Consider the following 16417-nt stretch of genomic DNA (forward strand, 5'->3'; position numbering starts at 1 on the left):
CATAAACGTCTGTGTGAGGTGAATGTCAGTCAAGTGTACTGGATATGAATATAAGCTAACCCCCCACCCCACCCGCCCCTAATAGCCCTCGGCTGAAATTGCTATCGATTGCAAACGATGCAGGTAGAGGCAGTGATTGTGGCCTAGCAAACAGGGTCTTACCGGACCAACACTTTGCTATTACCCCGCACTGCTTCCTCTGAGAGCATCAGTTTATTCAGCTCTCCCTGTGTGGTTTTGGAACCACGTGTGCTTGCATGGATTTGTATCTGCAGCAATTCCCCATGCAGGAAATGAGCTCCGCTTCACAGATATTGTTGCTGCCGTGAGGGGTGGACCTTGTTTCATGGCAGCAGTGTGAGATACAAGAATCAAAGCTGTGTGATTTGTACTTCATGAAGCTTTATTGTTTGTTGTATTTGATTTGTGGTTATGTCATGTATGGAGCTTATCTGATGACAAAGGCTTTATTGTCAGTTTTTCAGCTCGGCTTTGCTTTTACATTTCAGGTTCAGTAACTGTGTGATGGCTTCTGGACATGTTATGAAAAAGTTGTAGCTGTAATTGTAGCTTTTAGTTATTACAGAAGTATTTGTACTAATAACATGCTGTTATGAAATTATGGAGCAATATAGGCCTTAATGAAAATTAATGTTTGTATCTGTGAGTTAGCTAGAGTTGGAGCTGCAGATGACCAAAAGAAACACAAGTTTAAAGAATGCGCCACTTCACTGCTCTCATCTTTATTTTCATATTCTGTTATGCTCTGATTGCTCTGACTATGTGTGTCTGCATGCAGGCCATGTGTCAGAAAGAGGACATGGAGGAGCGGATCGTAACATTGGAAAAACGCTATCTGAGCGCCCAACGAGAGTCCACCTCGGTGCACGACATCAACGACAAACTGGAGAACGAGTTGGCCAATAAGGAGGCTTTCCTCAGACAGGTCTGTATAATCCATGGAGTGTTTTGTGAGGTCCAAGTGACTGATGATCTTTCAATCCTGAGAGATTATCAAGATTCTTTATCAAATTGAGTTGTGGGTCCAGGTAGCAGCTGAAATAGACCATACACAGCTTAAATGCCAGACATTTTTTCAACAATTTAACTGATTCAGAAAAGTATTAAACATGCATGCAGCTGGTTGTGTAAGATAGATGGTTCCTGTCAGTTAACAAAGCCCTTAGAGCTGATCCACAGAGGTTTGGCAATGAGAAAATGTCTTGACATTGTGTCAAATAAGGTCAGAGGAAATTACTACTGTGGAAGGAATTTTGACAGTTTTACTTTGAGCAGACGGTTGAAAGTCATCATAACTTATGTAATGCTGTACAATATGACAAAAGAAAGATACAGATTTATACTCCTTTTGATGATTCTTTGTGATTCATTGCAGCCAATTAGATAAATTGCCTGTCCATAAAAGATTGAGTGACATTTCCATGAGTTCAGGCTGAAGCACCAGCTGAGCTCTGAAAGGATAGAAAGAATGTCACATTAATATGAGCAGAAGTAATCATGGGGCGCGCACAGACACCATGAGATACAAGCACCCTTTGGCTTTGCTGTGAAAAAAGTTGCTTGGACACACAAGTAATGTTTCAGTCTTAAGCTAAGCTAACTGGCTGCTAGCTACATATTCATTGGTACCAATCTGCTCATCGAACTCTCTGCAAGAAAACATATTCTATTTCCCAGAAATGCTGTTGTTGAATTGAGAGTAATTGAGAGTCAAGTTTTCCCCTTTCTGCTTGTAAGCACCTCATCTCATCAAGTTGACTACAAGACCAATCTACCAACTAAATGCATCCAGAAATGGCCTCAGAACATGCAGAAATAACCTTCGAAACCTTCGGGTTTAAGCAACCACACACAAACACACTTCCTCGCCGGCTGTGTAATGAGTTTACTTGTTGTTGTGCCAGAAGCTGAACCCTGGGATCTGGCCGCCGATGTTTGAAGATGAGTTGTTCAGGGGATGTAGGCTTGGTCATTGGTACAGAGGGATGAAGGGATGAGAAGAAATGATGAGGAAAAAGGCAAAAAAAAAGAGGATGTCGCAAACAAAACCTCACTGTCATGCTTCCCCAGTGTCATCTCAGACACCGATGGGATAGTGATCCGGGTGAAGACAGAAAATATCACTGACACACAAAACACAACACAGCCTTGGCCCACTCCAGTCTAATTATTGCTTATTGAGCTGCCAGGCCTGATGCTTTGGGGAGCAAAGCATCTGTCGCTGATGGCAAAGGCTGCCAAGCCAGCCCCAAAAAAAGGCTCTTAAAACTGATCAGAGCCACGAGGAACGCAGGGAGAAAAGTCTTGACACGCGACAGGGAAATACAAGTCACATGGTGACAGCATCACTAAATGCTGGGTTTGATTTCCATCTTTATAATGTATCTGAATGCCTAATCAGGGCAATTACCGCTATCTGCTGAGTAAAAGTTGCAACTGTCACTCTTGGCAAGTGCAGAGCTGCTCCTATTCTGACTCTGTTATAGTGCTATTTTGAAGAAGGGTTTGGGCGCACAGCCAGAGCCTTCAGTAGCCAGTCTTTCTACTAAAGATATCTGTGAATCTATTTTCTACCAGGCGATGATGCTCTGCTGACATTTAAAAGATAGGAAGGAACACAGAAGATGTTATGTTACAGTGGCACTCATAAGTTTATGAACCCATGCTAAAGTTGACTAAAAAGAGGAATAAAAAAAATAATCTTTTGGAAATTGATCTTAATGCCTTAATTAAAAAAAATTTAAAAAAATTAAATCCAACATTTAAGGACACCAATTTTCTTTGTGAATGAGTAATGTATGTAAATAAATAAATGTTCTTCCCTAAAATACAGGGGACATACGTAAGTACACCCCTGTGTTAAATTCCCATAGAGGCAGGCAGATTTTTGTTTTTAAAGGCCAGTTATTTCATGGATCCAGGATACTATGCATCCTGATAAAGTTCCCTTGGCCTTTGGAATTAAAATAGCCCCCCCACATCATAACATCCCCTTCACCATACCTAGAGATTGGCATTTCCATAGAATCATCTCTCAATGCAAATCAAACCAGCTATTAGGCTAACTGAAATAAAAACATTTATTTATTTGAGATACATTATTCATTCACAAAGACAATTGGTGTTCTTAAATGTTGGATTTTTCCTCATTTGTTTTATTGTGTTTTTATTCCTCTTTTTAGTCAACTTTAGCATGAGTTCATAAACTTATGAGTGCCACTGTATATGCCAGGACATAGGGGTCTGCAAACTATCCTTCATTTGCATCGCTTTATTTTTACTTTCACCTACTTTATAAGTACTTAGGCCTCCCTGTTTTTCAATCTTTTCCAGTTTTACTTGGCTTTAGCTGCTGTTTGCTGTTTTTGCGAGCTCAACACTTCCTCCATGTTTACCTGTTGTCTTGGTAAATTTAGGATGATGTAGGTATATTTCTACAGCACTTATTCCATCAGTACAAGTTGTTTTTCCATTTTTCTCTTAACAGAAACTCTACTCTCACTCACTAATTAATTCCAATTGGTTCTACTTTACCTTTCTTGCTCTTCAATGTGAAGCTACTGTCAATAACACTCTAAACCTCCTCAAAATGTTAAAAGCTGGTTATAAGCTGGATCCCAAATCCCAAAGTCGGTTTTAAGTACGTAGTGTATTCACACTGGAAGATTGACACAAGTATGCTCAAATGTGTCACTTTGCATAGTAAATCTGCTTGCTTTTTAGTTCTATTGATGGACACTATTGTCCCACAACGCAATAAATAATTACATAAACATGCATATAGTCTTTGAGAAAAGCTTTTAGTGTTTTCTGTTAAAAGGCTAAATTGGCAGTGGCATTCCAAATTTTTATTGACATCCATATAACATAATTTCCTCTTAGTACACAACTAATAAATTAATTGATGTCCTGTATTGCAAGGGCCAATATCAGATAGTTGTTTTTAAAAGAATTGTGTCAAAATATGACGGGGCAATTCGAAGAAAGTAGTAGTAGTATATAGTACATACTGTATACCATTACTCTGTAGTATAGAATTTGGACACAGTCTTTACCTCGTATTTGTTTATGGCTTCCATTATTATTTAAATACATTTTATTGGAGCGTTTACGGCATGCAATATCTCGTAAATCTTCTAAATGACTACCTGCTAATGTCCTTGATGTATGTGTGTGTGTGTGTGTGTGTGTGTGTGTGTGTGTGTGTACAGATGGAGGAGAAGAACAGGCAGCTACAGGAGAGGCTGGAGCTTGCAGAGCAGAAGCTCCAGCAGACCATGAGGAAGGCGGAGACACTGCCGGAGGTAGAGGCTGAACTGGCCCAGAGGATAGCAGCCCTCACCAAGGTAAGAACACACGCACATGCATACATTACCACACATACTGTTGACACATTCCCACAGATGCCCTTGTTTCTTGATTTTCTTCTATACCTGTGTGTTAGTGTGCACGTGGTGTCATGTCATGACGTTTCAACATGTCCCTCTCCTCTTCCTCGGCCACATAGTCTGACTCCAGCTCCTCTTCCTCCCCTGATGATTATCACTTTGTTATGGAAACTAAACTCCAAGAAATGAACTCCATTCTTAGGAAGGTAGTCCCACAGGGCATCACAGCTACTGCCAATTCCTGTAGAGAGCAGATTTCATTCATTTATCTTATTAGTGTGTTGTGGCGAGCGTGTTTACTGGGATTCTGCTCTGGCTGTTCTACCACTATGGGACAGCTGCATGGCACTTCTGGCTGGAGCTCATACTTGGCAGTGCTGGAGGAGCTCTCTTCCTCTTTCATTCTGTCCTTTGGTGGCCTCTTCTCCATCCTTCTTCTTGTCACTTTTTGTTTCAGCCAGCTCTCTCTCCTGTTATGCTTTAAAACGATAGACATCCATCTTTGAGTTTGGGGTAGAGGCTTTGGCTTGTGTCGTCGCCACTGCTTTTCTTTTGTTGCCCTTCAGGCTGTCAAACACACAGATCATCGCGCCCTCTTTTGTCTATGCTGTGATCCATCTGTAGGCGGAAGAGCGTCACGGGAGCATCGAGGAGCGAATGAGGCACTTGGAATGCCAGCTGGAGGAGAAGAACCAGGAGCTGCTACGGGTGAGTCACCAAGGAGGCGTTGTGCCAGGGAACATTAACCAAGCAGCCACTACCGCATGAGCATGGCAGCTTGAGGCGACTGCGACTGATGACACATTGTCTGATTTATCACCACTGACACTAGACCAAATCAATGTTTCACACACTACGGCGATAGAATGGTTTGTAAAATGCTCCCAAATGATGCAATAATTATTTTAGATGACATCAGCATCTTCAGAGTCGCATTTTATAGTATCATCCCAAAATCCAAGATCGTTTATTTAATGTTATACTTTTTATTGATCCCCAGTGGGGAAATTACAATTTACACTCTGTTAGAAATCACAGATACCCAGTTTGGAAGAGAAAAGTGATTGAAAATATAATTGTAACCTCAGGAAGGGGTTCACAAAGGTTTCGAGGCATGCATATCTAGTAGGATACAGACCTGTTTTGAACTCTGAATTTGAAAAGTTTGATCTCATTATTTATTCTAGTTCACACTGAGTGGCAGTTCAAACGGCTTGTGGGAATTAAGGGATTTCATTACATCTAAAACTTTAAATAAAAATACAGAAAACCAGCTTTATGCCTTACCAGGGTTAAAACAATTCGCCCCAAGAAAAGACATTTCTTGTCTCTATAATACAGCAGTGGTTCCAGTCTGGAGTTCAGTCTGTGAGGTCACAAGATTATTAACGGAATATGAAAGTCGAAAAACATATTTCTACTGCACAGAATTATGATTCTTTTTTTTTTAAACTTTCCTTTGCTTTTCATTGGAAATTATGTACTTTAGGTATTCCTAGGCTTTCAAAAATGATTCAGGTAGAACATCTCTTGGGTTGTACTTTCCACAACTGATAGACTTATGGAACTGATAATGGGAGTTCACAAGTAGCAAACGTTGCTTTGCTTTCAGGAGTTTACAAGCCAAAAAGGTTGGGAACCCCTGCTTCACTATATCTTCACATATCTGGTTACTAACCAGAAATGACTTTGGAATAATAGTCTTCAATCGTGTGAACTATAAACCCTACAGGCTCGACAGAGAGAAAAGATGAATGAGGAGCACAACAAGAGACTGTCGGACACGGTGGACAGACTCCTCACAGAGTCCAACGAGCGTCTACAGCTCCACCTGAAGGAGAGAATGGCAGCTCTAGAAGAGAAGGTTAAAGATGGCTGGCATTGCCGATGGAAACCTTATCAATATCAGTTCTGTCCAATGAATGTCTGGAGGAGGTGGATTTTCTTACCTGACTTTTGTATTTTCTTCTTTCGGCAGAATTTGTTAATCCAAGATTCGGAAGGTTACAGAAAACAGTACGAAGATTCAATCCATGAAAAAGTAGGTTGCAATAATCAAGAAATGATGATCACGTCTTTCTTTTTTCTTCTTTATAAAATAAATCTCCTACATATTACATGAGGTTGCTGTAATAAGTACTTCTCAATAGAGAAATAATGAGGTTGGCTGTTGGCATTATTTTCATTTTGTATTAACCTCTGCAGTTGAATATTCATAAGTATCCCACATGGGGAAAAGATAATGAAATGAATTTCAATAGCAGTATGGAAAACACTACAAAGTATCACAATGTTAGTTAGAATTCAGCAATATGAAGATAATCAGCCCCACTGGCTCTCAGCATTCAATATCATAGACAAGTCCTGTTATGACATCTTGTCAAATTGTTTTGTCCAGACACATCTGGCAGAGGAGATTGAGAAACTGAGATCAGAGCTGGACCAATTCAGATTGAGGGCAGGCTCCCTCACAGAACCCACCCTGTCACGGTAGGTTGGCTTTGTGTTACTGTATGTGTGTGTGTGTGTGTGTGTGTGTGTGTGTGGGGTGCGGGTGCGCAGATGTATTAAGGGTTAATTTATATGAGGTTTTGAAGGCTAGTAATATTTTAACACTTAAGCCATATATAGCTTTAGACCACTGGACTCTGAAAATCTCCATTGAACTTTGAACTTATGAAATTGCCTGTTTGCTGAGCCCGGCCACCCTTAGATACTGTTGCTATGCCCGTCAAGCTTTTTATTGCATGACACCTAGACATGCATACAATTCACTTTAATATGCAGATAATCTGTTTATAGAGATTAGCTGAAATGTCGTCTGGACCTAAAACACCTACAAAAAGTATTGACTTGGACTGTAAACAATGACTGGCGCACAGAAGTAGTAGTCGTGGCCCAGATATTCGCTTGCTACACTGGAAACAACCATGGATGTTGTGCAGAGAATCTCCCCCCTGCCGAAATTTTGGCCGTTGTCCCATGGATCTATAAGTGGCTAAGTCGTTGTCACACTGATAGCCAATGGGTTCTGAGATTGGCTGAACTGTAGCTGTAGCTAGCGGCGACCAACTCATGGAGCTAATGTTAGCTTAACTAACTAGTTAAGCTAGTAACGTTAACTAGCTAACTAGTTAAGATAACATTAGCTCCATGAGTTGAAAACATTGTCACCCGATTTTGTGAAATGGAACTTAATACACACATAATAATATTAGGGTTGGGCGATATGGAGAAAATCAAATATCACGATATTTTTGACCAAATACCTCGATATCAATACCGCAACGATATTGTAGTGTTGATTGGTGCTTTCACAAAATATTTACACAATGAGATTTTTGATAAATAATCATCAGTACTGTGGTTATAATGACTAAGTGGGTAAAGACAAATAATAGAACAGTTACAACAGTCTGGGAAGTTAAAATGTTGACAGCTAACTCTAAACGGTGTAAAGTGTGACTGGGTTTTACTGTAGAGGATTCAACACCGAGATGTAACAATCTGCAGCTGCTGTCGGAGAAACAACACAGACGGTGCGTTCAATTAAACTGGTAAACTACAGTCTCATGGTGCATTTGAAGTTATTGTAAATGTCCTTTTCCTATCTGGTTGTTGTTTTTGTCGTTCAACAGCAATTTACTAGTGAAATAAGTTATTGTTATACATTATTATTAAATCATTTAATTTTTACCATATGGCCTTAGCAATAAACAAGCCATTCTTTAATGCCACCAACTGTTGTTTAGTACCCTTTTTTTATTCTTCTCTTTTTTTACTTTCTTAAAAAGTATCGGTTCAGGCACCGTTAATTATGTATGCGATTAATTTTGATTAATTAATCACAGAGTATGTAATTAATTAGATTAAATTTTTTAATCGATTGACAGCCCTAATAATAATATATAATATGCCATATTACGATATCCAAAATCTAAGACAATATCTAGTTTCATATAACGATATCGATAGAATATCGATATATTGCCCAGCTCTATATAATATATACTTGATATCTGGATAAATAGTGTTAAAATACTGAGGCTAAAAGCTACATGTCCCAGGCAAAAAGTTAGTATCTTCACCAGATAATGATCCATGTAGAGCACTAACTAACACCAAACAGCAGCATTGTTCTCATACTGCAGTGTAGAGCTAGTTAGGCCTAGTAGTGTAAGTATGTTAAGAAAAAGATTATCAGATTATTTGAAAAACTGATGATGCATGATTGGTCAATCGCTTTCAGGTGTTTAGCGAACAGTCAATTGTTTAGGTGGATTAGCATCTGCTGCTTCTATTTACCACCACGGGACAATCTGTAATACATTACTTATGATTTCGACATTAAATTGACAAGCAATCTGTACAAAGAAAACAGGAGTTTTAGCCAGTCTGGTGCTTCTAAGAAATGGGTCCAAACTAAAATTAGATTCAGTTCACTGGAGTTCTGGAGCTCACAGACAATTAGACAACTGCATGAAACCAAGATGGGTCTCTGTCCAAACTTTAGTCCGTATTTGGATACAAACTATAGGCTACACACTATCGCCGAGTCGAGCAGTCGACTCAAGAAGAAGACACGGTTGCTTGACTCTGAAACAGCGGCATGTTCTTAAAGTTGCTTAACTGTCTGTGTGCCTTACTGTACGTTTCACAGATTCCTCATCTAGCTACAGTCAAGGAAGCATCTCCATTACTTTGTGTTTGGATGACATTGACTGGCTAAGATCCAGAAGAGATGTAATTAAAGGCCCAAATCTAGACGAGTATAACCGATCTTACCTAAGTTTGTCTATGTAACAGGAATCACATAAAATGCTGGAAAACAGATATACTTTCTCCAGTTATTTGATCTGTCACTGATGAAACAATTGGCTCTGCACTATTGTTAGAAACACTGGTATCACTGAACTCTCCATATCTATTCTTGGATGTTTTCTAGCTCCCTTTTCATGCTGCATGACATTCTAATATTACAGTGCTGATGCGTTGACAGTAGCAGCCTTAATCTCCTTCATAGACAAACAATTTGCAGCTATAGAGGCATTCATAATGAGGCATGATAACTGATCCTTGAAGAAGTACACTTTACACCACATCACTGTGACCATTAGGTACGCTTGAGGTACCCAAACACAAGATTTGATCGGTTTACTGTCTGCATAACTGTGAACATTACCATAACATTTTAGTTGTGTCTCATCTTTTGTAATCTCCTTCACAACTCAGGTGAAGTGTGTAGGATACTGTTGGTCTTCAATGTATGAGACCCAGAAGATGTTTCAGTGTAGGCACACACTAGGTAACTTAAGGTGTGTTAAGGAAAAACTCAGGAGCAGCACAACTCATTTCACATACGTGAAGAAGATTCGGGAGACCTTGATGAATTACAAGAAGCATTTAATGAACTCTCAATTGAGAGAATTTAGGCAGACAGTACAGTTAAACCACGATGTGTTGTTGTGTTGTGCCGTCCCAACTCTCTGATATTCCTGTTTTCCTGAAGGAGTATTTATACTCATGTTGGAGGTGTTACGTTTAGCGGAACCTTCAATGGAAACAAATATATTGCGTGCGACGTAAACACAGATGGCTTAACTAAAACCTAGTTTTCACCGAGCTCCAAAAAGGAGACAGACCTGAAACAAAACATTCCCTTACCATGCAGTTGCCTAGATTCCCTGAATCCATAGAGACACATACATACTGTATCTATACATGAAGAGACTTGGTTATTAGAGACTGGCTGAAAATTCTCTTCCCCTGACCTGTGACCTATGAATGACCTGATGTTATCTAAGCTTTCCCTTTGTCTCATCATACCACAACATGGCGTTTCTAGAAATTCCACCACAAGGTGTAGCATTAATCCCAAAAGTTGCTTCTCAGGTCTCATCTGGACACGTCAGCTGAGCTCCGTTTCTCGTTGGGATCTCTGGCTGAAACCCAGTCGGACCACTACCGCTCAGCCAAAGTCATCCGGCGGCCAAGGAGAGGTCGCATGGGTCTGCGTGAAACCAAGGTGAGCCACAGAGTCTTATTTGTCTGCCTTTGATCGTTTTGTGCCTTTAAAGTAAAATGCTATTTGCCACTGCTACTTCTAAATAGCCAGTTGGAAGCTCTTTGGCACACCCAGTAGAAATCTTTCTGAGAACCCTGAGGCTGTAACACAATGTTAAGTGCTAAAACCCTCCAATATGGCAATATAATTAACCTTTGGTAAGGATGCTGAAATCAGATTACCATCTTGTCTAGGGATTTCCCGATCAGCTTTTTTGCCCCCCCAACAGTTTTTTTGGCTTACAAAAATAACTAAGTAAACAAAGTAACTAAAAGATTTAATACAGCTTAATACATTAATCAAAGCATTTTTGTAAAACTCACGTATAAAATCAGCTTCTAGTTAGAATGGTGTAGAATTTACTGATGTAAATGATCGGAGTAAGGTGATCGGGGTGACTGCCGATCCTCGATCACTTCAAAAAATGGCTCTGATCCAATCAGGACATCCCTTTATATTCCTTTGAGAATGCCTCAGTCCTGCATAATGTTGAGTGTGTTTTAAGGCACTTGTACTGAATTATAGTATTAAGGGTAAACATGGGAAGAGATAAAGGCACATTTAAGAGGTGATCTCAGTCACTTATACTTTGGTGTGACCATCTCATTTGTGTAATTTTGGTGACGAGAGATCGGCACAGTCCCCGCCACAGTGCATCAGGGCTAGCGTAGGTTTTATTTGTTGTTAGTGTGGGAGAAATATTATCACCAGGAGAGTATATATGGGCTTCAACAATGAGATCAAGCTCGTCTCTTTTAGTAGCAGACAGTTTTTTTTATGGGCCAGGAGGGGAAGGGTCGAGGCTAGCCTCTCCCAGGATGAAATCATTTCTATCCAGCAAATACATGGTTTCAATGGCAAATGGTGTCCTCTTTTAAATTAAAATTAAAGTTTAAAGAAGACAACAAACCCAACATGCCGCATGCTTTTATGATGTCCAGACTTAACAAGGCAATAAGTTACTTCAGAGGATGATGATGTGTGCTCTCAGGCTACACCTCCATCATGTTGGTCTGTTGCCTAGATTTTTGTTTAATGAAGTGATTAAAAAGGCACTCCGTAACGTATGGTGCATTTACATGTAGAAGATGTCTCCTACAAATATTGTGAGAAAAGTGATAGTTAAGGGACTGCATAACCTACAGTAAGAGCTCATAATAATTATGATACATGACAGAAAACATTGCTTTGATTATCTGAAGGAAAGGGTTTCCTGAATATTCCTAATGAACTTATTCCTCTAAAGATTTTTAAATGTACTGAATCCAAATTTATATAATCTGCTATTCATAGTCTGTCCCGGTCTGTATGTGCAGGCTAAATCACTGGGAGAACACGAATGGCGCTCACAGCAGCTTGGGGTTCTGGGAGGCCATCACTTTGAGAGCGATACGGAGATGTCCGACATCGATGACGATGACAGGGAAACGATGTTCAGCTCCATGGACATGCTCTCACCCAGCGGCCACTCCGATGCACAAACTCTGGCCATGATGCTGCAGGAGCAGCTGGACGCAATCAACAAGGAGATTCGGTACCTGATGCACACTGCAGTATTCATTCAATATCAGAGGCCAGATTCCCAGGCTTATTGATTTGCTTCCTTTACTTATTGTGTTGCTAATCCATTTGACTTCGAATCAAGTTAGCACTTGATATGTTGTTAGGCTCATGTCCCAGAAAGCTGCGTCTATTTGTTCTATTTTGCAGATTACCTAAAAGGGTTAGGGTTAGGGTTGTCCTGATGTTGGATTAAGCCCCGTTTCCAACAGATAACTCGGTCTCCTTCGCTTTTTAATAATGTTTCTTAACTTTGTCCTTTTTCTACCACCATCCTTGGCTTCTTAAGTTAATATTCACAGAAAATCTATATTAAATCTGTATATGTAGTATTAAACACACCCCATTGAGATCAACAAGTTTGGTTGGTTTGTATTCATGTCAATAAGAAAAACCAAACCTGCAGCATAAAGTACCTGTCAAGCTCATTCTAAGGTATAAGTTGTCTCTTTAGCATGTCTGTAGATCGCTCTTCCTGTCTATGAACCAAACACTTTTCTTTTATGAACTAAATGTTTCAGGAAATGTGGTCTGCCTCTCGCTTGTTAATGCTGTTATTAGCCTGTGATGATAAGTATTCATAACCCCGGGCGCAGCTTCACTTAGTTCTTAATTTCAGGGGTTCTTAATGTGGCTTTTGGTCTTTGCTAATTTACATCCCCATCAATAGACAAAGTGCCACATTTTATTCAGGAAGAGTTCATTCAAATCTGATGTCAGATAGTGATCATGAATGCAAGGAGTCGAGCTCTCGGCTAATTACAGGGTTAGACCCTGGGTAAGGGTAAAACTAATGATCTGACTTTTAGCCTTTTTATCTCCTCACTTTGGCCTTTAATTAGTTTGCCTTATACTGTAGGTATTTCATGGAATTAGTTAGGCAAATGTCCAGAAATCCACCTCCATAAAGAAGACTATACTCTGTAGCAGGGATGCTGATAAGAAAAAGTCCATTTGTATAAGTCAAGATGGAAATTATCACAATTGGATGTTACTGTTTATAGAGTAAACTCTATATTGCAAAACCGTCATGACCATATGAGATGAAGACACATACCTACTGCTGACTTTCCCCTCATGTCCTCCTTTCGCCTCTTCCAAGGCTGATCCAGGAGGAGAAGGAGTCGACAGAGCTGAGGGCGGAGGAGATTGAAAACCGGGTGGCCAGTGTCAGCCTCGAGGGCCTCAACCTGGCTCGAATGCACCACCACGGAGCCTCCATCACTGCCTCAGCCACCGCCTCCTCCTTGGCCTCCTCCTCCCCACCCAGCGGACACTCCACCCCCAAACTCGATCCTCGAAGCCCCGCCCGCGATATGGAGCGCATGGGGGTCATGACACTGGTAAGTTGCTTTACTACATGTAGACTTCCGCTCCCACCCCAAATACATAGTTATCCCCGGCAGTGTAAGTACAGTAGGCTACATCGACAGAATGACCCTCTCTTTAACTGTTTGAGGAGCTGCTAAACAGTGATAAAACTGTCCTCCCAAACAAGTAATGCAATCTAGCGTTTTCCTTTTAAAATAGATATTTACATTTGTTTCTAGAAAGATTTCTGAAAAATCTACAAAGTGCTGCGTTCCTAGAATATTTAAACATTTTAAGACAGAAAATGTATTAAAGTAGACTTTTTGTGGTTTGTATGAAGTGAGCTTCACCTTTTAATTCACTGCACTAATCCTTGCAGGTCATAAAGAGTAAATCTGACTTGTTAAAAAAAAAAAAGTGTATTTATATACTGTTTATTCAAATCACCCCTTCATTTTTAACATCGTCAGTAAAAAAAGAACTACAAGAACATAGTGCCACACACTGGTATCTGTACTGCCTGATACTATATGTTTCAACCACTATGTTATAGTATTATTAAACTATCACAATAACTAACAAGTTTGACACCACCATGAGCCCAATCAGTATGAAATATTCATCCAAAAAGATAGTGGTGTGCTCAATGGGTTAACCTTGGAGTGCACTCAACAAACAAACGGTGGTGCTCTTTAAGAAATGGGTTAAAATCTTCAAAAGGCCCTCACATTTATAAAAGCAGTACAGTATGTGGAGTTTTAAATCACACACTCACAACAATCAACAAAACAACTGGTTTTGACCTTACGATACTTGAGCCTGACCTTTTTTATGCATTCATTCGTCGGAGTTGCAGCATAAAATCTTTAGCCCTAGAACACAAAACATCTCACGCAAGATGAAACTGGTCGTATCTGTGATATCAAACGATTTTTTTTCCTTTATATATTGTGACCTTTACAATCACGTCCAGCGGTATGATTGTTTTTGTAACGCAAGAACACACAGTATTGAGATATATTATTTCACAGGGTTCAAACTCGTATAGACGAATAAGTGGTGTCTGAGGATTCAAGCATGATTTATACTTCTGCGTAAAATCTACGCCGTGGCTATGTACGGACCCTACGCCATAGCCTGACGTGCACCTCTCGAAAAACGTAACAACACGTCGCGGCGAAGCATGTTGTGTGTTGGCAGCGTTGCATTTCCCCCTACCCATTTCCTGGTTCTCCTTCTCCATAAACAACATGAAATCAAGGAGAGGGTTGACTTTTCCTGCTACAGATTTCCGACGGTCAGAAAGCACAGTGCCTGTATGCCTGTGCCTCACTATGCCTGTAGAGTCGCTCCTCGCTCCAAAGCTAATCACCGTCACTCTCTCACTTCTCCCTCGCTCTACCACACACACACACACACACACACACACACACACACACACACACACACTACAGTATAAACTTCAGGCCATTTACGTAGGCTACGGTGAAAGCTCTGCGTGGAGTCTCTGCAGAACCATAAATCACGCTTGGGACTGATGAAAAGACTGCCGGCCGTTGCATTGGAGGAGCAACAGCTAGAGTGAAATTTGACATGGATTTCTATGAGGTGGCGAATTGCAAAAATGGTCATCCGTCGCTGATTTTAGCCTGTAGTGCTGTGATTGATTAGAGTTTGAGTACTCGCTAAGCTAAGTGTGTACTTTCAGGGATTTCAGATTTATGTTTTAGAGATTATAAACATGTTTGTAAGTACATAGAAATGCACATAGGTTGATAAATGTATTGTACATATAATATTTCTCATTCCGTTATTGGGTATCATATGTCCATAACAATGCATTGAATTTGTAGTTTATGGTTGTTTCAATCTCTAGTAAACATTGTTTTAGTACAAAAAAGCAAAAGAAATAAAGGCAGTTGATCTGTCCAGGTTGTTTTAGAGTATCTCTGCATGTTAAGCTGTAATAGCGTAATAGCGTGCAGAGAAAGTCGTGACAGAAACGGTCTTAGCTGTAAACTGTCATCTTGCAGCCCAGGTGTCAAGGGGATGGCTTGCAGTTTCTCCAAGAATAGACAATAATATGTTTTACAGCTCAGTTCCTCTCTAACTCTCTCAACATTGACCTGAGGCTAAAACACTCCAGATGTGCCCAACAAGATTTTTTTTTTTTTTTTACATTGTCAAAATTCATATGCACCCATAATCCACAACAGCAAGTGGACGATCCTTTACCCAGAGGCTTTTGAAGGAATAAAGCTTTGATTTGATAGATCCGTCAAATGACTTGTTTACCAATCCTTCTCTGTCCCGCTGTATTGATCTGTGAATTGATGCTCTGCTATTGGGCAAAGGCTAATGAGTGTCTAATGGTGTATGATATTAATATGAATGAGCCAATAGTCTTTTATTTATTACCAACATGGAAATGTTTTTTGTTCATGCTTTAACACATGGATATTGACTTGTCTTTTTTTCTCTCTGCCCAACAGCCCAGTGATCTGAGGAAACACAGGAGAAAGGTACAGACAGTATAGTTTAATAAAATGGTTGCTGTAATGACGCAAAGGTGATTTACTCGTATCCGAGGGTCGTCTAATGCCCCATTATTTGCCCTCGTCCCTCAGATAGCAGCGGTGGACGAGGACGGCCGCGAGGACAAGGCCACCATCAAGTGCGAGACATCCCCCCCGCCAACGCCACGCACTGTCCGAATGACACACACACTGCCAGCCTCCTCGCACAATGACGCACGAGGGTAGGTGTCAGCTGTGCAAACATTTCTGAAAGACAGAAGTAATGTCGTTGGTGGATTAATTTGGGCTTTTTCCACTTCATGTTGAATGTTTAGACTGATCTTATTGATTTTACCTTAACCTTAACTGTAGTAGAGGAGTTTTTTGCTGCAAATTATATTATTTCTTGTAAAATGTTAGCTTGATGTACTGGTTTATTAGATGGTTTAGTCATCTTAGCTCTGCCTGTTTTTGCTTTGGATGAAAACAAGATGGTTCACTTGGAAGCTTCCAATTAAGCTGCAATTTTGCCATGCATACTTTTTAAGCACACTAGA

At 40.2% G+C, this 16417-nt stretch overlaps 1 protein-coding gene across 1 annotated transcript in view; it reads left to right on the forward strand.

Moving 5' to 3' along the window:
* The window catches only part of ppfia2 (PTPRF interacting protein alpha 2), a 53480-nt gene that overhangs the window by 19297 nt on the left and 17766 nt on the right, over positions 1 to 16417 (forward strand). The window contains exons 6-16 of the mRNA XM_078242536.1: positions 800 to 946; positions 4233 to 4367; positions 5034 to 5117; positions 6142 to 6273; positions 6388 to 6450; positions 6808 to 6899; positions 10302 to 10434; positions 11790 to 12007; positions 13136 to 13376; positions 15837 to 15866; positions 15972 to 16102. Coding sequence (XP_078098662.1) covers positions 800 to 946; positions 4233 to 4367; positions 5034 to 5117; positions 6142 to 6273; positions 6388 to 6450; positions 6808 to 6899; positions 10302 to 10434; positions 11790 to 12007; positions 13136 to 13376; positions 15837 to 15866; positions 15972 to 16102 — 1406 coding nt within the window. The remainder of the gene's footprint in view (positions 1 to 799; positions 947 to 4232; positions 4368 to 5033; positions 5118 to 6141; positions 6274 to 6387; positions 6451 to 6807; positions 6900 to 10301; positions 10435 to 11789; positions 12008 to 13135; positions 13377 to 15836; positions 15867 to 15971; positions 16103 to 16417) is intronic.

The sequence above is a fragment of the Sander vitreus genome, chromosome 23 (genome assembly GCF_031162955.1).
Source record: "Sander vitreus isolate 19-12246 chromosome 23, sanVit1, whole genome shotgun sequence".
Lineage (NCBI taxonomy): Eukaryota > Metazoa > Chordata > Actinopteri > Perciformes > Percidae > Sander > Sander vitreus.